Here is a 22578-nt window from a genome sequence, read left to right on the forward strand (position 1 = left end):
CCCCCCACAACACAATAAGTATATAAAAAAAAAAGTTGTTTCCAGTATATATTTAACTTTGCTTTTACGAAACACATGTAGATAAAGTTATGAAATTAATATATCGAAGTATGAAATGATTTGCGAGAAGTATAAAGCAAAAAGCTAAATGAAAAGGGTATTTTTGGTTAGAAAGCCGGCCCTATCAAAGCGAAGACCGGTAAAATGTCCATGAAGCGAAAGAAATAAGGGTAAGTGGTATCCTTAGAAAAGTGCAAGAAGACCAAGTGGGAGCAACAAAGTCACACCAAGCTTTGGAAGCGAACCAGCACCTTCAAATGGAGTGGTAATAGAAGGAGCAGCCTCACCTGGAGGTGTCGTTTCATAAGCATCCGTAGTCTCAGGTGGTTGTTCTTCTGGAGTAGTAGGCTCTGGTGGAACATCAGTCTCCTCTGGAGGAACATGAGTATCCTCTGGATGGTCTGGTTTGCCTGGCTTGGTGTACTCACCATCCTTGGTGATGGTCTTGGTGACAGTACGTCCTTCAGTGTCAGTCTTCTCAACCACATCGTCCAGTTTAGTGATAACATCTCCATCGTCCTTGGTAGACTTATAAGTAGTCACATACGTCTTCTCGTACTCTGGCTTGGTGTAAGTAGTAGCGACACCCTTGATAATGGTCTTGATAACCTTAGCAGTCACAGTAGTCACAGCGCCATCATCCTTAGTGTAAGTCTCCGTGGTGGTGTCAGGACAGATAGACGTAACAGTAGTTGTGTGGCCCTGCTTGTCCTCGGTTTCACAAATGACGATGGTCTTGGTGATAGCATGGCCATGGTCGTCTGTCTTGGTCACGGTGGACGTAGTCTCCTTTGGCTTGTACTTGGTGGTCAAAGACCCGTCAGGACAAGTAGTAACAATCACCACCTTTGTCTTGGTGGCTGGATCACCCTTATCATCGGTAGTTGTCCAAGTAGAAGTGTAGGAAGTAAAGTCGCTAGGGTCGTGCTTGGAAGTCATAGTCGTCAAAGAGCCATCAGGTCCAGTAGTGACAATCACATCGCCAGACTTAGTGATAGCGCTACCATCAGCATCTGTAGTGGTCCAGGTGGTTGGGTAAGTAGTAAAGTCAGTAGGATCTGGAGCAACACCGTCGTCTTCGATAATGGAAGTCGTAGTAGTCAAGGATCCGTCAGAATCGGTTGTAACGATAACATCTCCAGATTCTGTGGTTGGCTGACCATCTGAATCGGTGGTGGTCCAAGTAGTTGGGATTGTAGTTGGTCCAGTAGGATCTGGAGTGGTGTCTGGGAAGGTAGATGTAGAAGTAGTCAACGAACCATCAGAATCAGTTGTTTCAATAACCACGCCTGAATCGGTAGTTGGGTTTCCGTCAGAATCAGTAGTGGTCCAGGTAGTAGTATATCCGTCAGTAGTATCGTCAGGAGGGAAAGTAGAAGTGGTGGTTGTAGGCTGGCCATCTGAATCAGTGGTGGTAATCACCACACCTGAATCAGTAGTAGGATTCCCGTCTGAGTCCGTCGTCGTCCAAGTTGTGGTGTAACCGTCAGTAGTTTCCTCAGGAGGGAAAGTCGAAGTGCTTGTAGTTGGTTCGCCATCGGAGTCGGTAGTAGTAATAATAACACCAGAGTCGGTAGTAGGGTTTCCATCTGAATCTGTTGTAGTCCAAGTCGTAGTCTCGCCATCAGTTTCTTCAGGTGGGAAAGTGGAAGTACTGGTGGTTGGCTCTCCGTCAGAATCAGTAGTAGTGATAATAACACCAGAATCAGTAGTAGGCTCACCATCAGAGTCGGTGGTAGTCCAGGTTGTCGTCTCTCCTGGTGGAATAGTCGAAGTAGATGTAGTAGGCTCACCGTCAGAGTCGGTGGTTGTAATCACAACGCCAGAATCAGTGGTAGGATTGCCGTCCGAATCAGTAGTTGTCCAGGTAGTAGTATAAGAATCAGTTGGCTCTGGAGTCTCTCCTGGTGGGATGGTCGAAGTAGTAGTTGTTGGTTCCCCATCTGAGTCCGTGGTAGGAATCACAACTCCCGAATCAGTCGTTTGGTTTCCATCAGAGTCGGTCGTTGTCCAGGTAGTGGTGTAAGAATCAGTAGGTTCTGGCGACTCGTCAGGAGGAATAGTAGATGTTGTGGTAGTTGGTTCTCCATCTGAATCAGTAGTGGTGATCACGACACCAGAGTCAGTGGTTGGGTTTCCATCAGAATCAGTGGTAGTCCAAGTAGTGGTATCTTGATCGGTAGGCTCTGGGGATTCTTCAGGTGGGATCGTGGAAGTCGTAGTAGTAGCCTCTCCATCTGAATCGGTAGTAGGAATCACCACACCTGAATCAGTAGTTGGGTTACCGTCTGAGTCCGTAGTGGTCCAAGTAGTAGTATAAGAGCCGTCATCAGTTGGTTCTTCAGTTGGTTCTGGAGACTCCTCAGGTGGGATAGTAGAGGTAGTAGTCGTCAAAGAGCCATCTGAGTCTGTAGTCTCAGTAACGACACCAGATTCGGTGGTAGGGTTGCCATCAGAATCAGTTGTGGTCCAGGTAGTAACGTCAGTAGGCTCTCCAGTAGGTTCTCCAGTAGGTTCTCCAGTGGGCTCAGGGCTCTCCTCTGGGTCAATGGTAGATGTAGTGGTGGTCAAGGAACCGTCAGAATCAGTAGTCTCAATGACAACGCCAGAATCAGTGGTTGGCTCGCCGTCAGAGTCAGTGGTCGTCCAAGTAGTGGTGAAGCTGGTCATATCGGATTCGGTTGGCTCATCATCATCCACTGGAGGGTCAGGGAAGTCTTCACACTGACAAACATCAGGAACGCTTCCAGAGTATTCACCATTGTAGATAATTTCGGTACCAGCGTCGCCACGGCCATTGGTAGAGAAGTCTTGGTTCGAGTAGCCAGGACCAATATGGAAACGAAGGCTGAAAGTACCCAAACTAGAAGAAAGAGTCAAGACATCCTCGTAGTAGTTGAAGTTGTCAAAGCCAAGGCCAATTCTGATGACATTTCCTCCACCGAAGCCAACAATGTAGAAAGTCTTGTCCCCAGAAATGCTACCAGACAAACCAGAAACGGAGAAGGTGGAATCAGGCGTAGAAAGGTAAATGGTTTGGTTGGTCAGCACTTCCCAAGGGTCTGCCTGGGCTTGGAATCTGGCGTTTTCACGAACATTGATACATCCACCACCTTCAATAGAAGCAGTCTGGATCCAGTGCATGTTTGTAACACAAACAGTACCGTCATTATCAACACGACCAGCAGCCTGGTTAATTCTGACATCGGATGGGTTGCCATCGGACTGAACAAAGTGGATTCTTCCATGGTTCTCAAAGTTGGTAGTTGAACCAAGGTTGATAGGTGCCAAAGCAAAGCCGCTAATACCAAACCACATGTCGCCGGTATTGATGAAGTCACCCACAGCATTCAAGTTGTAAGAGCTCGACTGCAACGAACGTGAAGAATTGAATGCTAATTCACCAGAGTTATGGATTGAGCCAGAAACAAGAGATACCGAAGCTGTCAAGCTGCTGTCGGTAGATGTAACATAGAATCCACCCTGGTTATCCAAACTACCGGTGATAGAAGTGGCAGCATTATTCACGATAGAATAGTACACATCAGGCAAGATAGTAAGATCGCCAATGGAAAGGTTCACTGGGTCGATGGTGATTGTATTCTCATCAATCACCACCGCCAACGATTTGGCAATGAAAAGGGCTAAAGTGAGCCAAAAGTATTGACTCAATTCGACCATGATTTAGTAGTTAAAGATTCATGAATTTGAAGAGAATTGCTCTATCTTTATACCTTGGCCTGCTACTTTGGTCCGTGGATTGTATCCCTTAGTCAAGGGATTCTTCAACTCGAACCGGCTCTTGGTTGTGAAGCACTGAACTCTTGGAAAGCTTGCACTACAAGGACTTACTTGATGCATCCTTATCCCTATTGCAGCAAGTCCATTGAAAAAAGAGGCGACCTCTCCATAAATGGTTTCACCGCTTCCTCTTTCTGAGTGACCGTTCTTGCCTGACAAACATACATAATGCAACAACCAATAAAGTTTGTTACAATCAAAAGATACGCTTGCTTAGAAGAAAATGCATGTATCCACGTTGACGGAATTAGACCGTGTCGTACTTGGAAGTTTGTATCTGACATGCCCGACTTCTATTGCTCTGGAAGCTCTTGGGCGTCTCTTGAAGAGTTCGATAGCTTGGCTGCCAATGAATCAGCATGCTGCACGCCCAAAAGTATTTCTTGAACAGATTTATTTTTATTCCCATGCATTTTAGAATGTTCTTCCCGTATCCAGAGCGGAGAATAATTCATATGCTTGGTTTTCAGCGTGGAAGCAGACAGTCACAAAATGCTCAATAACTCAATACATGATTGTTCATTGAGTCAACCAAAACATAAGTTCTTGGTATCACATACTGGTTTGATGCATTGAGTAAGTGCCCCCACAGATGGACTTGTGTAAGATGCGTCATTCAATCTTTACGGACAAGTAGCTACCGTTTCAGGATCACCATACGTGATATCATGATTAGACTTAGAAAGCAGTAGCAATCATTTTGGTGTTCGTTGTAAGGGTGACATGAATGGGATTCAAAGCCTGGAATGGCTCAGTTCGGTTGATAAATACACCGACATCAATAAACACCACCTCATACTTATACAAGTGGAATCGGTAACTTCAGTAGGTTCATTCGGTTCTGTTTCTCACCCTTTAAGCCCTACAGTTACACTTCCAACTGCCACCTTCCAAGCATTCCTAGAAGATCTGGTAAGGATCTCAACAGATGCATCTTCCATCTCTCCTATGCATGCAAGGTGTATGGCAGGCATAGATGCTCGGTTATTTTGTTTCAGGGTCCTACCGATGGAATATAGAAGACCACTTGCCTAATAAGTAAAGATTTCGGCAAAAATTTCTCCTTCGGAAATATCCAGAGAAGTAGTGAGGCTCATCGAACAAACTTCCCACCGTATACATGTAGTGGAAGTTCTCATGCTAGTGATTCCCATTTCCAAGGATTCTTCTTTTTCTCAAGAAACCAAGTCTCAAGGACACTTGCTGACCACAGGCTGTTGGCAACTAGAAACTCCTGCAGAAATAAGAATTGCCATGGCAATGGTTGGGGTTGATTTCCAAGTGTAGTTTACCCTTTTGCGTATAGAGTACATCTCCATTCACAGAACAATGGTTTCACCTTTCTTCTTTGAGGGACTGATTTTTAGTACGGATGCTGGCGAAGGCTTGGCAGATCCGTCCAGAATGGTCTGTGGGGGCACAGCACCTGGCAGCAACCTTCTCCAAGCCCCTGATCTGCTCGCTAGGCCTTTGTTTTCGTTAAATTTGCGTCGCCAAAGCAAGGCTTAGAGCTTTTGACCGCTCCTCTTTTTCTCGGTTTTTTGGGTATCCGCCAACGAGCCAATGACAAGGGTCGACTTTGGGTCGCCTTAGGGATAGAAGTAATAGAAACTTTATCCAAGCAGATAAATCATAACCCGCTATTGCTGCAGCTTTTGGCCAGTGAGAGTATGATATTTCTGAAGGAACAATGTACCCCTACATTAAATCCTTTGAGGGCATAAAAGTAGTCTCTGACTTTCCGTCTTCGTCTTCTGAAAGAGTCCTTATTCCATAGTACGAACAATCGTAACTAAATGATGGACAATGTTATAGTTGTAGGATCACGGACGCGAAGCTTTCCCAAATTCTTGACACAGTCAGTCATCCAAGCGTGAAGAATTGCAAAGTGGGGAGTTTTCCTTGGCTATTCCTTGAAGGATCTTTCTACACGTCAGTTTCTCGGGTTATTTTTCTTCGTACCGTGAATTTCGTAAACATAAAAGAGGAATGAAACACGAAATATCAAAGAGCCTTGGTAACGCCGACTAAAAAGACATTAGCACCGCCAAATTGTTATTTTCCCAGAACCTTATCCAATCCGGAAGAAACTCTCTTGGCTGTTTGCGCAGCTATACCAAGCCACTTGACTGTGTTCTCAAGGTTCTCGTCCTCGATGGCTTCTCTGATTCCAGGCCATGTTTGACCAGCATACCCCGTAAACCTTCCTGCGGCAAACACAATATGCTTGAACCAAGGCCTCTTGTCGAGGCCTTCCTCATACAAAAAGTTTCTCTCGAAATACTGGATGAGGTTGTTCTGGTGCTTGATATCGAAGTAGAGTCTTATTTTCTCCCACCAGTGTAAGTTGGCTCTGTCATCGTAGCGCTTCTGTAAGGCAGCACTTTCGGCATCAAACAACAAACTCTTCTTCTCCAAATTTTCCAACTGCTCCCTGGTATGTCTCAAGACGTCACCAAACTTGAGTATCTTATGATGCAGCGCGTCCATCATTAACATCGTTCTCATGTGCTTACACTGATAAGGCTGCAAGAGCTCAGTGAAGGCAAAAATGCTGTTATCATAGTAGTATGACTGTGCTGCTTTTTGGACGACATGATTGTTGGTTTTATCAATCAAAACATACTTCGAAACCGCCAGACTTGGAACATCTCTGTCAAGCCATGATTCTGGAACAGCGTCCTCGGCCAAGCCAAAATAAAAGAGCAAATCTTTGGCGTAGTCATTTAAAGAGAATTCAATGACTTTATGTTTTGATAACTCTAACACCAAAAGACTAAGGTACTTTGCCATCACGTTGTGAAAGACAAAGCCTTTATCACCAAAATTGTCCATCCAATGGAAGGAATCATAGTTGGAATGGTAGTGGTAGATTGAGTCATTCTTTGCTGGACGAAAGGAAATATCTGCCGAGGGAATGCCCAAATGCTCGAGGAACACTGTGTAGTCTGATCCGGATCCTAAATTTCTGATGATATCACCTTTTTCTTTAATAAAGTGGTCGTGAAGTGAGCCTTCCTTTCCTCCGGGGTAAGGTACCCAGCTTGCAACCTTTCTTAAAACCCTGTTCAATACTGGTGAAGCACTTAAAGATAAATATGATCCTTGCACGGCGACATCAGTATTGATATATGCAACCACATCTTTTTGCAATCTCTTAGCTGCATATTCTCCATATTCAGTAGAGCCAATAAGCCCATACTCTTCGCCATCCCAGCTATGTAAGATGATGCTTCTTTTAAACTTATACCCCTTGTCTTGAAGTTCACCGAGAGCTCTGGCAATTTCAACAAGTACAGTAGAACCTGAGTTGGGGTCGCCTGCTCCTCCCTTGATCCAAGCATCCCGATGGTTGCCGATCAAGATAGCCTCATCTTTTGATTCGCCCTCAAATTCACCATAAACATTCCAAATAGGCGTGATCTTGTAAGTCTGGTTGTTATACAAGTTCAACTTGGCCTTTGAATTAGGCCCAGTGGTATAATCAATACCATCGAAGCCGCCTTTCCATTCTTTAGGAGTTTTCTCGCCGTGACCATTCAACTTTAATAGGATAGGCTTGATATCTCTGTACGAAACCGGTAACGCAGGAATAGTGCCAATACTATGGTGAGGATCGTGGCGTTCAACGTCTCCTTTTGAGGCGTACCCAGGAGTGGTTGGGTCTCCAGGAGTGGCACCTTCTCCTCCCAAGAACATGACGCTTCCTCTTTGCACAGAGCTTTCCGCCCGAGCTGGACCCTTAGGGTACTGTTTATACCCGTTTGCAGAAGTGATATCCCCGTCATCGCCAGGATCCGTATAAATAAGGACACCCACAGCACCATAGTCTTGAGCAAACTTGACCTTAAGACCACGATTGAGACCACCATAACGAGCAACTGCAATCTTGCCCTCGACCTCAATTCCGTTCTCTTTCAACCACTCGAAATCTTTCTTCGAAGCGTAATTGACATACACATATTCCGCAGTGACGTTTCCATTGGCAGCAAAGCCCAAGAACGTAGGCACAGTATCGTTCCCAACAGACGTAGGATCCTCCTCAAACTCGTCCTCCTTAAGAGGTGCCGTATACTCAATATCCCCATTCTTATCCAAAAGCTTCAATGCATGGCTTTCTGGGTAACTCAAGAGCACCTTGTAGGTATCCACAGAAGCCTTGGCGCCGTACTCTTTGAACTTCTTTCTCGTGAAATCCACCAAACCATAATTTGTACCCGCCAAATGCTTCTCGGCAGTATAAACAGAAGACCAATTGCGGGCATAGTTCTGTTCCAATGCTTGCAAGACAACTCCCACGGGGTCCTCCACCTCCCTAGAAGCAAAGAAAGGATCAAGTCTCACAAAAGAAGAACCAACGAAAAGAGAAGAACAATTAACTTGCCCAACTTCTGCCATGACCTTCTCTTTGGCCTTAATACCAAGTATTCCTTTTCCATGGTAGATTATTGTAGTTCTTATGGATATGGATTGAAAGACGGATAGTTCTGATGTTCAGAGCTGCAGATCCGCGCCGCACCCATCCCACGGGCTCCTTATCGGTACTGATAAAGGAATAAACGTGGAAAATGAGTTTGGGCAGGGGAAGAGGTCTGGTTGGGAAAGGAATTTACATGGTTGCTTTTTGAATTCATTATTGTGGTTTTTAGGGTTATTTTGGTTATTTTGTGTTGCTTCATGGACGTTCATAGTTGGTGTGTAATATTGGAAGAAATGCGCATAAAGTGAGATCTGGGGTAGAATAATTGAAAAATAAGTGAAAATTGGAAAGTACGTTTTTTTGAAAAATTTCAAAATCCATTAAAAAATAGGTAATTGACGTAAGACTTGTTTTGATGAGGTTTTGGGAAATTTTGAGACGTAGAATGTCCTTTTGAAGTGGAATTAACGACTATATGTTGTCTAATGGCTTACAGGCTTGGTTCGGCAATATTGCTTCCACATCGAGCAAGTGTTAGGACATCTTTTGCGTTTTATACTACGACAAAGGGCTTAAAGGAAAGAGGAGATGTAGTAGAAGGCCATTTGCCATGGCCTACGGTTTTCTCCAGGCAACCATGGAAAAGGAGGCAGAAGAAGGCACAAGTGGATAACACAAAATCAAGCAAAGAAATTCCAAATGAAGGGCTTCAACGGTTTTGCACTCATATGGAGCCCAGAAGAAGCAAGTTTCAGAGAAAGGCCGGTAACGGCAATACAACATTGATCTGTGACCATTCATAACCAGATTCCACAAAGCATCGATGATTTTCAATGATCTGGATTTGTCTACTGAAGGTGAAATCTGGGTATTCCAGCAGGTAGGATATGGAAGTAACTCAGGATTTCTTAGACTTCATTGTATTCTACGGCCCCATCATTGAACTTGATCCCACTACACGTAATACTAGAAACCCGACCCACTTTTGACACCGCTAAGGCCAAGGTTGCTTACCAACACAAGCAAAAGAGGAAAACACAGCAAGGCGTTAGAGTACATGAAAGGAGATGTCACAAATTGTAGTGGACCAGTCTATATGTGGACAGTGTGACGTTGCCGAGGGAACTCCTGTAACTTGGCAACGTCGTCCGAAAAGGCCTGTCGAAACCTCAAGAAAGTGACACAAAATGCCTAGAAAGCACGTAATGCTCTTAGGTAGAAGAATTAACCGGGTGATTCAAGCATTGCGTACCGCCCATGACTAAATCCGGTTAGCTTATGCACTTCGGTGTTCAGACGAATAGGTTTGTCAATGGCTAGGGATTCACATTGCTGGGGTTAGATGTATCTCCTTCTATCACGCCTGAATGGAGGAGAGTGATTACAAAGAGCGTTTTTGTACCTCTAGCGGAAACTCTCAGAGAAACCGCATTGGTGGTTGCGGGGCCTTACAAACGAAAGATGAATGCGTTTAAGATTGGTCTTTCAATGTTGGCCTCGCTTATAGCTCTCTATAAGCCAACAGACTTCACTTATTCTGACTCGTATTCATGACTCTTTTCGTTCTTATCTAGTTTGTATAAACATTCTCATTTGACGTATTTAGGTGTTTCTGCGCATCTTGGCACCTTTCTTCCGGGGTCGAGCCTGATGGACACCAAGTCAATCCAAAGATGTCCTCCCTAGTATTTATACATTAAGCACTTTGGGTTTGAAGAACTTGATTCTAGAAACACATTGACACTAAAAGTATTCTTAGGGATTGGTGGTACTTGTTGTTGATGTTTGGTAGTACCGAAGCGCAAGTAACGTAACCACATCAAGAACCACAAAACTGGCTGAAAGCGGAGGTGCACTCGCCAGGAGTTTCTCTTTAAAATGGATTTCATCTGGGCATATGTATAAAAGGTACAGCTAATCGCCTGGTGGATCTGTCCTTCAGGATAATTTGCAATGAAGTTTTTGACCTTCTCTGCTTCGCTTTTGCTTGCAAGCCAGGCTCTTGGTGCTGTTATTCCCTTGAACGGGGAGGAAGATATCGTCTCTAGAGAGATAGAGACACCAGGCAGTGCTACTCGTCCATCAAAGAGAGAAGACGGACCAGCTCCTTTGCTCAGAGTGTTAACTCCAGCTCCTTCTAGATACGTTGTTATCTACAATGATGACGTCACTGATGAAGAAAGAGAACAGGATTCTGCTTGGATTACTGATCTTGTTGAGAAGAACTCAAAGAGAGAAGAAGAGGTTCCAGAGGAGGAAGAGGAAGGTTTGAAGTTCTTCGATTTCGCTTCTGTCAAAGGTTACCTGGGATACTTCAGTACTGAGGCCTTGAAGGAGATCCAAGAGAACCCCTTGGTGGACCACGTCGAGGAAGACGAAGTAGTGGAGCTTGCCAGCGTCGAGACGCAGAAGAATGCTCCTTGGGGTCTTCGTAGACTTTCCACTCGTGAAAAGGTTGATGATCCACAATACGTTTACGACACTGATGGCGGTAAGGGTGTGACTGCTTATGTTATTGACTCAGGAATCAAGTACCAGGACAGAGAGTTCCAAGGTAGAGCCTCATACGGAACTGCTCTTGTGTTTCCATATAACCATGGTGATATTATGGGCCACGGTACCCATGTGGCTGGTACAATTGGCTCCAAGACGTATGGTGTTGCCAAGCAAGTCAAGATTATTGCTGTTGATATCACCAGTATGGTTGGAAACATTCAGACCTCTCACTTGCTCCAAGGTCTTGACTATGTCTACAAGGACCACATGAAAACGGTGGCAGATAAACCAAAGGGCTACAAAGGTTCCGTTTTGAATTTGTCAATCCAGGGATTTACTGCTTCGCTGGTAACTAAAGGTGTGGATGCATTGATCGATGTTGGCGTACATGTTGTTGCAGCTTCCGGTAACAAGGACATTGAAGTGTGCTCTTACTCTCTTCCCAAGACGAAGGCAATCATTGTTGGTGCAGTTGATAAGAACGACACTAAGACTTGGTTTTCTAACTACGGCCCATGTGTGGATATCCATGCTCCTGGTGAAAGAATCGAATCTGTGGGTCGTTTGTGGTCGCCAAGTAAGAAGAGTGGTACTTCTTTCGCTGCTCCACATGTGTCGGGATTGCTTGCATACTTCATCTCTTTGCACCCTGACCTGAACTCTGAGTTTAGCATAGATACTATCAAGCCAAGCGATCTCAAGACTCAGTTCCTCAAGTATGCCACTAAGGGAGTTATCAAGGGTCTTCCAGAAGGAACACCAAACTACCTCGCTTACAACGGTGGAGCTAACCCACTTGAGTTCTGGGGCGAGAATTAAGGAGATGCTGGATGAGGAACTAAGGCTGAGGCAGTTCTATATAGCCAAAAGTAGCCCATTGAAGGCCTTTGATATTACTGAATGAAATAGTACACTTCTTTCTCTACCAGGGGCATCTCTTTGAGGTCTTGAAGGACAAGTTGCCACAACTTTACAGAAAAGCTGGTAAAGAGTGTAGAAAGAAAAAGAAAAAAAAAAGAAATAAAAAAGCAAAACTAATTAAGCTTTCTGCTGCTCTATAATCATACAGCTTCAGCTCCTTTTATTGAGCGAGCGAAGACCTGGTCCAATTACAACTACCCGAAACTCAGCATCACGAACTCCAAAACTACAGTTTACAGGTAAAATGTCCATACTGATCATTAGAAATTGGTAAGAGGCAAACACATGGCAACCATTCTTCAAATTATTTACCTGCGCTCTTCCTTTGGTACGGCTTAGAGGTTTGCGAAGCCCTCGATGTGAAACATAGTCACAAAACCATTTCATCGGAGTTTTCAAAACCTTCACTAGACTCCTAATAGGGGATGTCTTCTAATAAAAGCAAACATACCATTAATTGACTAGGATAAGGCGGGATTACTTCGCCCATTCCCAAATATAACTGTGAAACTCTTCACCCTTGGTTCCACACAAGCAACATGGTACCAAAACTCACGAATGGCGTCATTTTGTGTTTTTCTCGGCACTGCTATTAAGTTTTTATGGAGCTATCTTATTCCGTCAGATAAACTTACCTTCAATATCAATTCTTCAACAGCTATGGCGCCGCAGGCGTCCCACAGAACTGCATATCCTAACTGTGGAGAGTGGCTGCCTTCTCAAAGTAGCCACCGTTTAGCTTATTCCCGGAGTAGATGCAAGGTATGCTGTTATAGATCTGTAGGCAGTCGTTATCAGTGTACCTAGCTTGTCGCTCATGTTTGACAGCTTTCGTGCTGTTTCTTAGACCATCTCTTTGTAAGACTCGGGAAAGCTGTAGACAAGAAATTATAGAGGTGTCAAATGCCCATCAACAAGAAATATGTATGTGATGGACCAAAAACGTGGCAAGAAATTCAGAAAGTAACAACACAAATCCGGGTTATCGCAATCTGGGCACAGCTACACTGAACTGTGGTTGCAGAATATTACCCAGTGTGCGGCTAATTTGCACCCAATTTGCACCCAATTTGCACCCATTCTTACTCGCTAAAGACGCACATTCTAAAGAAGCTCACGTAATTCAGCCCAAAAAAGTCTTACTTTACTCAGCAAAGCTTGTTTTGGGAGCCATGCCAAGTATGAAATAGCCCTTTTTTAATTTCTTTTCTAACCGCCTTTTCCAGCGTGGAGTTATGGAAGTATAAAGGGACAGAATTCCCACTCGATAGTAGGATGGTCGCTAGGAACTATCTTCAAAAATGGGCGTCGCTATCTTCAAGAAGCTGGAAGTGAAGGGTGGCACTGTGCCTACGAAGACTGAGGAAAAGCACGATGAACAGTACCAAGTGTTGCTGGTTGACACTGAGTCCCAAACTGACTCGATCAGTGACAATCCTTTCTCTGATCCTGCTATAGCCAAGTACTATGGTGATTTATACGAGAGAGTGAGATATGAGAGTCGCCTGGCTTTTGATCCCGAGTTTGAATGGGAGCCAGAGGAGGAGAAGAAGGTCCTCAGGATTTTGGATTGGAGAGTTGCACTCAGTGCGTGTATTATGTTTATCGGTTTGCAAATTGACAGAGGTAACTTAGCACAAGCTGTGGTTGATGACTTGTTGCCGGAGTTGGGAATGGATACCAACGATTATAACTTGGGTAATACAATCTTCCTTATTGCGTTCTTGTTGGCAGAATTGCCATCGCAGATTATCTCCAAGAAGCTTGGTCCCGATATCTTTATTCCTATTCAGATGATTTCCTGGTCTATTGTCGCTGCTTGTCAGGGTGCATTGCAAAACAGAGCTGGCTTTTTAGTTTGCAGAGCCCTCATTGGTGCTTTAGAAGGTGGTTTCATTGCTGATTTGGTCTTGTGGCTCTCTTACTTCTATAAATCAAATGAGTTGCCTATTCGTTTGTCTTGGTTTTGGACATCGCTTTCTCTTTGTCAAGTTTTCACATCCCTTTTGGCATTTGGTGTTTTGCGTATGAGAGGTGTTGCTGGTTTGTCTGGTTGGAGATGGCTTTTCATTATCGAGGGACTCTTTACTTTGGGTATTGGTATAACTGCCTTCTACCTTATGGTTCCTTCTGCTGTTCAAACCAAGAACTGGTTGCACCCTAAGGGCTGGTTTACAGACAGACAAGTGAAAATTGTGGTTAATAGAGTTTTGAGAGACGACCCATCCAAGGGTGACATGCACAACAGACAAGGTTTGTCCTTAAAGATGATCGCCAAAGCCGCATGGGACTATGATTTGTGGCCTATTTATGCTATCGGTTTCATTGCATACATTCCAAACGGTACAATCGGGCCGTACATGACTCTTTCGATGAAGTCGCTTGGTTTCAGTCGATTCGACACCAATTTGCTTACAATCCCGTCTTCGGTGATTCATATTATAACATTGATTGGAATTACATGGCTATCTGAGGTATTCAACGAACGTGCTTTAACATGCTTAGCTCTCCCGATACTATCTGTTCCATTCTTAGCTGCAATCAGGTGGTGGCCGGGAAGTGGAGAAGACCCTTGGGTAACATGGTTCTTGGTAACTATGGTTTTGGGTGCCCCATACATTCATGCCATTTGTGTTTCTTGGGTTTCCAGAAACTCTAATTCTATTAGATCAAGATCGGTCTGTTCTGCCTTGTACAATATGGCCGTGCAAGTTGGTGGTATTGGTGCTCACAACATCTACAGAGAAGATGACAGACCCAAGTACAAGAGAGGTAACACTCAGCTTTTCATTATTGCGATTTGTTTGGTTCCATTATTGCTTTTCGTGAAAGTATACTACGTCTACAGTAACAAAAAGAGAGACGAGAAATGGAATGCCATGACTGCTGAAGAGCAAGAAGATTATCTCAGCGCTACAACTGACGAGGGCAACAAGCGTCTTGATTTCAGATTTGACCATTAAAAGTCGTGGTGTTCAGAAGTGTGGCAGCGTTTATCGAGCTGCAACTTAATAATTTATTTATGATAGAGCGAAACAAAGAATTATTCAAGGGGAGGACTACTCGACGTATTTGTCGATGTGAGCTCGTCCCTAGATATATCGAGAAAGTGACATGTAATAAGGATCCGACTTTTTGTCTGAGCAACCCAATCGAATACTTTTCAAGATCTACAGATTGAAATTCTCTCATCATTCATGACGACTTTAGTCCTGTCACTTACACTCAATATTATTCATTCACATATATTCTAAGTTTAGTCTAAAATCAGTTATAGACAAATATACCGAAAACCATCAGCGCAAAGGTATAGATGAGATGGAGCTTAGTGTAACCTCCAGGAGCAAGATTTCTCCATGAATGTTGAACACGCCCACAAGCATAAATTTCTGTTGCAATAACGTAGCTCAGGTCCAACAAGGCCAGGGCATTGACGACCATAGTTGATGGCCCGCATGGAAAGGTAAAGGTGCCATTTTCAAAATAAGCAAAAGTCGAACTCATTGATGGTGATGCAATTGATAAATATTGACCATTTTTTATAATAAACCCGGCGTCTCCCTGCTTTTATAAGCCACAGAAGTACGGGGACTAATAACCTGTTAGGTAATGCTTATGTGTGGTCGTATATTTCTCGTGCAAGCGCATGGCATTCTTATGCACGGCAGGTCAATGACAGGCAAATGACAGCGTAGGATAGCTGTATAAGACACCTGAAGCAGTGGAATTTTTACACGTTATACATGAGAGTTTATAAGGAGCGAATCAAGTGCCATCAACAATTTTGATGATTAAATCCGTCTGTTCAGACCATTAGACCACATATACTTACAATAAAGAAGATTAATAATCGTCCAGAAGCTTACATACGAACAAAAAAGTCAAAAGCAAGAATATCCTTTCTTTAGTCTTCTTTATTTGAAGAATGAAAAATTTTCTATAACCATCGCGGTCATTTTCCCAATAGGTTGTCAATTGGACAAAAGCGTGCATGACGGGTCCATGCATGACAGAATTGATATACCCGGAAGGGGTTTGCACCCTTGCATGCGGCACTAATAATAGCAAAGCGATAAATTTTCCTGGAAGATTTCCAATTTTTTTTTTTTTTTATTATTATTAAAGAAAATCGTTATGAATGTGGAGTCTTAATTCCCTTCTCCCATTCTAAATGTTTTCTGTCAAAATGGATAAGTTGATGTGATAAAAAAGAGCGCTTCGATTGCAGGCGATCCAGGGCGATCGCTACGAAGCGAAGGATTTACTTCAATGAAAAGATAAGGCTCTCTGATAAGCATTTACTTCAAAGTTTAAACAAAGAAAAAGGAGAAGATGAAAAACTACCTTTGTCTTCTTTCAATTATGTTAGCAACAGTCGCACGAGTTTTTCGTGAATGACAGTTTTCATCCCGCGTTACCGTGTGGCTCTCATGCGTAAGCGAGTAATGTCGCAAGAAAATCTTCTTCTGCCGCGAGCCGTCAGAGGTATGAAAATCATTGGTATCACAAAATCAGTCGTCAATTGAGCTCTCGTGTGACTTCTTGACTTCTCTGCTAATGATTCTTTTTTCTTTTCTCTTTTTTTATGATTTTGTTTCCGGCGTCTGGTCAACGATGCTTCCTACCATGGCCAGTCAACAAGGCTTTGACCAAACCAGAAAAGAAGGAGTCTATTAATGGATGGAAAATTTCAAGATAAGTTTCCTTCCTTGCTGTCTTTTTTGTTCCTTTGTATACTTCTGGGTGCCGAACGTTCTTTTCAACGCCCTTTCCTACTATAACTGGATCTCGTGGGCCGCTCCCGAAAACTTCAATGTGGCAACTACAGGGTGGATCACAGAAGTAGGACTCAATCCTGTCACGACATTTGACTTAAATATCATCGGCACAGATGGACCTGTCATTCCATTCTTCGTAAAGTTGAACAATTATTTGGTAGTCTTCCTGGCACTCTTCGTTATTCTTGCTCTCTGGTGGACAAACTAAAAGTGGATAGCTTCCTTGCCGATTAATTCCGCCTGTTTATACTATCTTCTTTGCACTTGCTTTGAGCTTAGTCTTCTTGTTGCCATTTGTGATTGTTCTTGCCTCCACAGGAAAAGCATTATCGATCAATGTCCTTCCCCAGATCATTATTGAATTTGCCTTGCCAGGTAACGGTACTGCTTTGAACTTGGTCAAGACCTTGGGTACTCATATTGATACTCAAGCCGAGAACTACATCTCTAACCAAAAACAAGCTCATTACTTGAGAATCCCACCAAAAAAAATCTTTCTTACTAAACTCATCGAAATGGACACAATTAAGAAGACTTGAAAGCAAGAAAGTTTCAAAGGGAGGCATAGAGAAAGAACGATTTCATTTTATAGATTACTTCCTAGTTTTTTTGCTTTAGGGCAAGAATTGTAATTCTTTACTTTTGCCAAATTATGAGAAAAATGCGGTCAAACTACATACGCACCCAATATTCCCAATTTATCCAAACCAAAACCGCATTATAACTGTTCTTAATCCACGGAAAAGCTAAATAATATCGCTTATTTGACCATTTACGGCGTTTTTACTGGCCATTAGATCGATGCGGCGTCTAGAGAAGCCCAGCCGTGAACCCAAGCTTATCAGCTTATCTTCAGCCTAATTCAGTGCAGTATGTTCCTCCATGTCATCGTGCCGAGATCCTGAAGCGCGGCTTAGGCAAAAAAAAAAAAAAAAAAGTGTTGATGTCTGGCGAGGTGCAAAACAGACTGTACTCCATTGGAAACTTTTAAATAAACGGCGATCTCTAAAACTTCTTTTGACTTTTTCTTGGATTTCGAGAAACTACTCCGCTCTAACCCCAGTCGAAAAGTCTGACTCTGAATATCATCGATGGAGCCAAGTCTGCTACCGTAGCTTGGCACAACTCCCTTCTTTGTTGATGACCCGCAAATAAGAACATGTCAGAGCCGATAAAGGGTCCTCCATAATGCTACTCAATTTGCCGTAGGGACCCCACTATCATCGATTTCTTGGCCGTCATCGAGATCACCTAGTATATAATGGCTGCAAAAGTCGTTTGGTAAGGGGCCATGAGTTCGGAGCAGAAAGATTTTGAAAAGCAAATATACAGCGAGGATTCTGTCTCCGCTGAGGCCTTAAACCCGGGTGAGGCTCTTAAAGAGTCCCAGGCCGGCGATGACCAAAAGTTGAAGCGTGTGTTGCATGCTAGGCACTTGTCGATGATTGCCATAGGTGGCGCCTTGGGAACGGGCTTGTTGATTGGTACCGGTAATGCCTTGAGACTAGCAGGGCCAGCCGCTATTGTCTTGAGTTACTCGGCCATCGGCTTTGTTGTCTACATGGTGTTGACTGGATTGGGAGAGGTTGCAACACACATCCCATTGGCAGACGGCTTTGCTGGTTATTGCAAGAGATACGTTGACGAGGCACTTGGTTTTGCCTGTGGATGGACCTACTTGTTCTTGCAATTGTTGGTGACCGCCAACCAGTTGGTTGCCGGCTCCTTGACCATGCAATACTGGATCGACGAAGAAAGAGCCAACCCTGGTATCTGGATCGCGGTGTTTTTGACCTTGAGCACCACAATTAACATTCTTGGTGTTCGGTTTTTCGGCGAGGTTGAGTTCTGGACATGTGTGGTAAAGATCTGTACGTGTATTGGTCTCATCATCTTATTGCTTGTCATTGCCTTAGGTGGTGGCCCTACTGGAGATAGACTTGGCTTCAGATATTGGGAAGATCCCGGAGCTTTCAGAGCTTATTCTGAACCAGAAAGAGGCATAAACATCGAGGGTGATCTTGGAAGATTTGTGTCTTTCATTTCGGTGCTTGTAAATAGTGTCTTTGCATACTCAAGTTGTGAAATGGTCGGTGTGACGTTCCCTGAATGTGCCAGGCCACGCAAAGCTATTCCTAAAGCTATCAGGTTGACGTTTTACCGTATAGTGGTCTTTTATGTGCTTAACGTCTTATTCTTGGGAATGTGCGTTCCATCTAACGATCCTAGGCTTTTGGGCACTAGTGGCACGAATGCTTCGGCTTCACCTTTCGTGATCGCTATCTTCAATGCTCAGATCCAAGGTTTAGACCATGTTATCAACGCTTGCATCTTGATTTTCGTCACTTCTGCTGCCGTTGCTGATATGTACATCGCTTCGAGAACCCTTTATGGTCTCTCAATGTCTGGCTATGCCCCCAAGTTCTTTTCCAAAACCGATAGAAGAGGAGTGCCATACTGGGGTATTGCTCTCGCCTTTGGATTCGGCTGCTTGGCTTTCATGGCAACATCTTCAGATTCGGCTGATGTGTTTCAGCATTTTGTAAACGTTGTTTCGCTCAATGGTTTGCTTGCTTGGTCTTGTATTCTTACTGTTCACGTTCGTTTTATGAGAGCGTTGAAGGCACAAGGCTATGATAGAAAGAGAGATTTAGCGTTCCGCTCTCCAATCCAGCCATTTGGAACTTACTTCTCCCTCGGCATTTGCATCTTTGTGATCTTTGCAAAGAACTTTACTGTTTTCCTCGGTAGTCCCTTCGACTACGAGACTTTTATCACTGGTTACATCATGCTTCCCGTTTTTATCGTGATGTTTCTTGGTTGGAAGTTTTGGTACAAAACTAAGTTTGTTCGTGCCAGCGAGATCGACCTTACATCCTTCAAGGAGGCCTTTGACATCCAGGAAGAAAAGTTCCAGGCACAGGATGAAGAAGATAGAGCTGCTAGAGAGGCTGCAGGCAACCCCATCAATCTTAGGTGGTTCTATGACAAGATCTTTGGCTGGGTCTTCTAAGCCAGGTTGTCCAAAGTGGTTGGGTAAGGTTATAGTATTAAATGAATTTAGTAAGAACGAGGATTCAAGCTGTTGAATTAGAATTGAGCCGTTACGACAGACCACACAAGTTGGGCGTTAAGTCACCGTACAATCTGCCGTGTTATACTTTGACATCTCATCTTGAAGTAAATATCGCAGGGGCCTACCACACATGTGGTGTGCGTCGAGGATCCCAGATTCGTACATCCTTCGTTTCGGCTATAGTTTAGGGTGCATAAATGCCGCAAACCAAGCAGGGCTGAGTGCTGGCCAGGAGCTTTGGTAAGGGGTTATTTTCTCTTGCGTAAATTCGAAGAGTTACTCTCGATGAAATTCATTGCCCCGTGGCCCGAAGACCAACCGGATCATTCTTTTTTATTTTTTTTTTTTTTTTTTTTTTGATGGGTATTCGGTTCTTTGAACACCTCTCGTCAGCTTATTCCATAACCCGCACACCTCAGACTATGTCTCTGCTTCATGGATTTACACTGCATGAAATTTGGACTCGTTGGCTCTATTGTGGTACGAATCGTCTATCTTGCACTTCTCTTATCATTGTCCTCTAAGAGGGGCCATTGCGTAATGGTGCTCCTTAAGTTTGGGGCTGTGCGAATAATGCCTCGTCTTAAGTTGGTTGACATTGGCGGTTTGCAGAACTGACTTAAGCGTCAACCAGAGGCAGGTCATGTCACTGTCAAAATCTAGTGAGCCGCAGCAAACTTTATAGGGGAGGCTGAAGCTATCCAGTTGACGTGCATCACAAGTCCTTCATATACACGTGCGGTCGCGTATCACAAGCGCCCTGTTATTCCTTCAAGCGAGGTATAAAATAAGCTGCATTAGCTGCCAGAATTGTCAATTATCAACATGTTTATCGAGAATGGTATGTTGGCGCTCAATGGCCTTTCGGCGGCCATAATTTTTGTTAAGCTTCCGTTTGCCATTGTGAAGATATATCCAGAGGAACCCGACTTGTCTTGGCTTGAGATAATCCAACAGCTCATTTACAGAGTCGAAAAATACGATAAGGGCTCTACGGAAGGTGTGTCAAAGTACCTTCCTTCGGAGTTGCCTGTTGGTGAAGTAATCTATTCCTATTATCCATGGGGTATGATAAAGAGTGACAAGAATTCGAACAAGCAAGTCTTCTATGAAAGCGATGGCTTCGCAGTTCTCCCCCTTCTTGTGCGTGATGTCATCTCCCAAATCAAGAGCTCGACTGAGGCGAAAAGTACTGAAGGCTGGGAAGATGTCGTTCAACGCTCCTTCAAAAAAGCCCAAAGAAGGGTGAAGAATGGTTTGTATTTCGACACGGATGGGCGGGATGAGTCTGAAGCGGAACAGAAGAATGCTTTGAGGTTTTCCAAAATCTACTATGGCTCATTCCAGGAAGCCGCTACCCATAAAAGGTATCTTTACATTCAATCCATTATATCTGTTGTTGCATTTACTTGGCTTTCAGTTGCGCAATATGAGCTTGGATTGGCTTGGACTTTGTTGTGGGTAGTCCTGAACGTTGGATCTACGGCTACCTTTTTCACGATGATTTCTGACACAGAGAATTTTAGTCTCGACAATAGTTTCTTAAAAAACAACGACTTTGCTTACAAATTTGGTTCGTTTTTCTGGATTCACCTTGTTGTAATGGCTCTGGGCTGGGTGGGAATGTATGCATCTCTTGTCATCCAGGTAGGCGATTTCTAGATTTTTAAGATCAAAGGGAGCGGGCGAGCTAGCTTCGCAGCACTTCCAGATAGATGTTTTTTAAAGGATTATTAAATTTTATTTTCTTAAATGGATGTTGCTCAGCTATGAACCTTGCACCGGCCATGGCCGATGAGACAAGAGGCTTTCAAGACATCAGGCTCTCCCAATGGAGAATAGCTGCCTACTGAAACGTCTTTGCTTGCCTAATCCAACTCGTTTATCTAAAGTCGTTGAAGTAGTGGAAACAAAACCTTTCGTACGATGTTGTATTGGAGTGAAATATACAGAATGCTTAAAACCCCAGAAAACTCGCTTAGAAGTCTTGATTACTCCTGAACAATAGAGTCCGATCTCGGGAAAGTTCGCCATTCAGGATAGAAACGTGTGCACTGACCGTCCCAATTCGACTGGTAGCTAGAGGAATTACACTTACTTAATTTTTTAGTAGCACTTTGAGGAACCCCTCTACACATATCAGACGTTTACATTGGTGAAACCATGATTCAGTGACCGATCACACCTAAGGCTCTGTTTTCATAAGAAAACACCTCTGTTGTTCTGATTGCTGTTTATTCAATTGGGTTTTCGTGCCGTTTGAGGGACCCGTTTATTAGCGTGGCTGTGGTACAGTAATTATGCATGCACCATGCTTTGTCCCAGTAAATCATGCAGACGTCAAATGCGATTGACAGCAATTTACTTCAGCCTACTCGTAACCCCGAGCTTAGAAATGCGCTCATCGCCAGACCGAGTTTAGCGAAGCTTGATGTTCCTCGTGGCCTGTCAAAAGCTCTCCAAAGCATTGTGATATTGATGGTACACGAGGCATTTTGACACTGCCTCTTTTCTTAGGTGTCTGGGTTTTCTTAGGTGTCTGGGTTTTCTTAGGTGTCTGGGTTTTCTTAGGTGTCTGGGTTTTCTTAGGTGTCTGGGTTTTCTTAGGTGTCTGGGTTTTCTTAGGTGTCTGGGTTTTCTTAGGTGTCTGGGTTTTCTTAGGTGTCTGGGTTTTCTTAGGTGTCTGGGTTTTCTTAGGTGTCTGGGTTTTCTTAGGTGTCTGGGTTTTCTTAGGTGTCTGGGTTTTCTTAGGTGTCTGGGTTTTCTTAGGTGTCTGGGTTTTCTTAGGTGTCTGGGTTTTCTTAGGTGTCTGGGTTTTCTTAGGTGTCTGGGTTTTCTTAGGTGTCTGGGTTTTCTTAGGTGTCTGGGTTTTCTTAGGTGTCTGGGTTTTCTTAGGTGTCTGGGTTTTCTTAGGTGTCTGGGTTTTCTTAGGTGTCTGGGTTTTCTTAGGTGTCTGGGTTTTTCTTAGGTGTCTGGGTTTTCTTAGGTGTCTGGGTTTTCTTAGGTGTCTGGGTTTTCTTAGGTGT

The 22578-nt window shown here is 43.8% G+C and overlaps 7 protein-coding genes across 7 annotated transcripts; 4 read left to right on the forward strand and 3 right to left on the reverse strand. All coding sequences in view use genetic code 12, as the record gives it.

The window, feature by feature from the left end:
• Positions 1-243: 243 nt before the first annotated feature.
• Positions 244-3741, reverse strand: CXQ85_005377 (uncharacterized protein; the record flags this gene model as incomplete). The annotated part of the gene is made up of 1 exon (XM_025488973.1): positions 244-3741. The coding sequence occupies one exon, from the start codon at positions 3739-3741 to the stop codon at positions 244-246; it is 3498 nt and encodes a 1165-aa protein (XP_025343289.1).
• Positions 3742-5916: 2175 nt separating this feature from the next.
• CXQ85_005378 (M28 family metallopeptidase) lies at positions 5917-8259 on the reverse strand (the record flags this gene model as incomplete). The annotated part of the gene is made up of 1 exon (XM_025488974.1): positions 5917-8259. One exon carries the CDS (start codon positions 8257-8259, stop codon positions 5917-5919), a length of 2343 nt encoding a protein of 780 aa, XP_025343290.1.
• Positions 8260-10234: 1975 nt separating this feature from the next.
• On the forward strand, positions 10235-11596 carry CXQ85_005379 (S8 family peptidase; the record flags this gene model as incomplete). The annotated part of the gene is made up of 1 exon (XM_025488975.1): positions 10235-11596. One exon carries the CDS (start codon positions 10235-10237, stop codon positions 11594-11596), a length of 1362 nt encoding a protein of 453 aa, XP_025343291.1.
• Positions 11597-12999: 1403 nt separating this feature from the next.
• On the forward strand, positions 13000-14661 carry CXQ85_005380 (uncharacterized protein; the record flags this gene model as incomplete). The annotated part of the gene is made up of 1 exon (XM_025488976.1): positions 13000-14661. The coding sequence occupies one exon, from the start codon at positions 13000-13002 to the stop codon at positions 14659-14661; it is 1662 nt and encodes a 553-aa protein (XP_025343292.1).
• A 3106-nt stretch (positions 14662-17767) lies between these two features.
• On the forward strand, positions 17768-19489 carry CXQ85_005381 (uncharacterized protein; the record flags this gene model as incomplete). The annotated part of the gene is made up of 1 exon (XM_025488977.1): positions 17768-19489. One exon carries the CDS (start codon positions 17768-17770, stop codon positions 19487-19489), a length of 1722 nt encoding a protein of 573 aa, XP_025343293.1.
• Positions 19490-20377: 888 nt separating this feature from the next.
• On the forward strand, positions 20378-21214 carry CXQ85_005382 (uncharacterized protein; the record flags this gene model as incomplete). Its single annotated transcript, XM_025488978.1, has 1 exon — positions 20378-21214. One exon carries the CDS (start codon positions 20378-20380, stop codon positions 21212-21214), a length of 837 nt encoding a protein of 278 aa, XP_025343294.1.
• A 739-nt stretch (positions 21215-21953) lies between these two features.
• Positions 21954-22505, reverse strand: CXQ85_005383 (uncharacterized protein; the record flags this gene model as incomplete). Its single annotated transcript, XM_025488979.1, has 1 exon — positions 21954-22505. A coding segment is annotated over one exon (552 nt), but the record flags the coding sequence as incomplete, so codon positions are not given.
• Positions 22506-22578: the final 73 nt, after the last annotated feature.

This window comes from Candidozyma haemuli (assembly GCF_002926055.2).
Source record: "Candidozyma haemuli strain B11899 chromosome Unknown J_2014730914, whole genome shotgun sequence".
Classification (NCBI taxonomy): domain Eukaryota; kingdom Fungi; phylum Ascomycota; class Pichiomycetes; order Serinales; family Metschnikowiaceae; genus Candidozyma; species Candidozyma haemuli.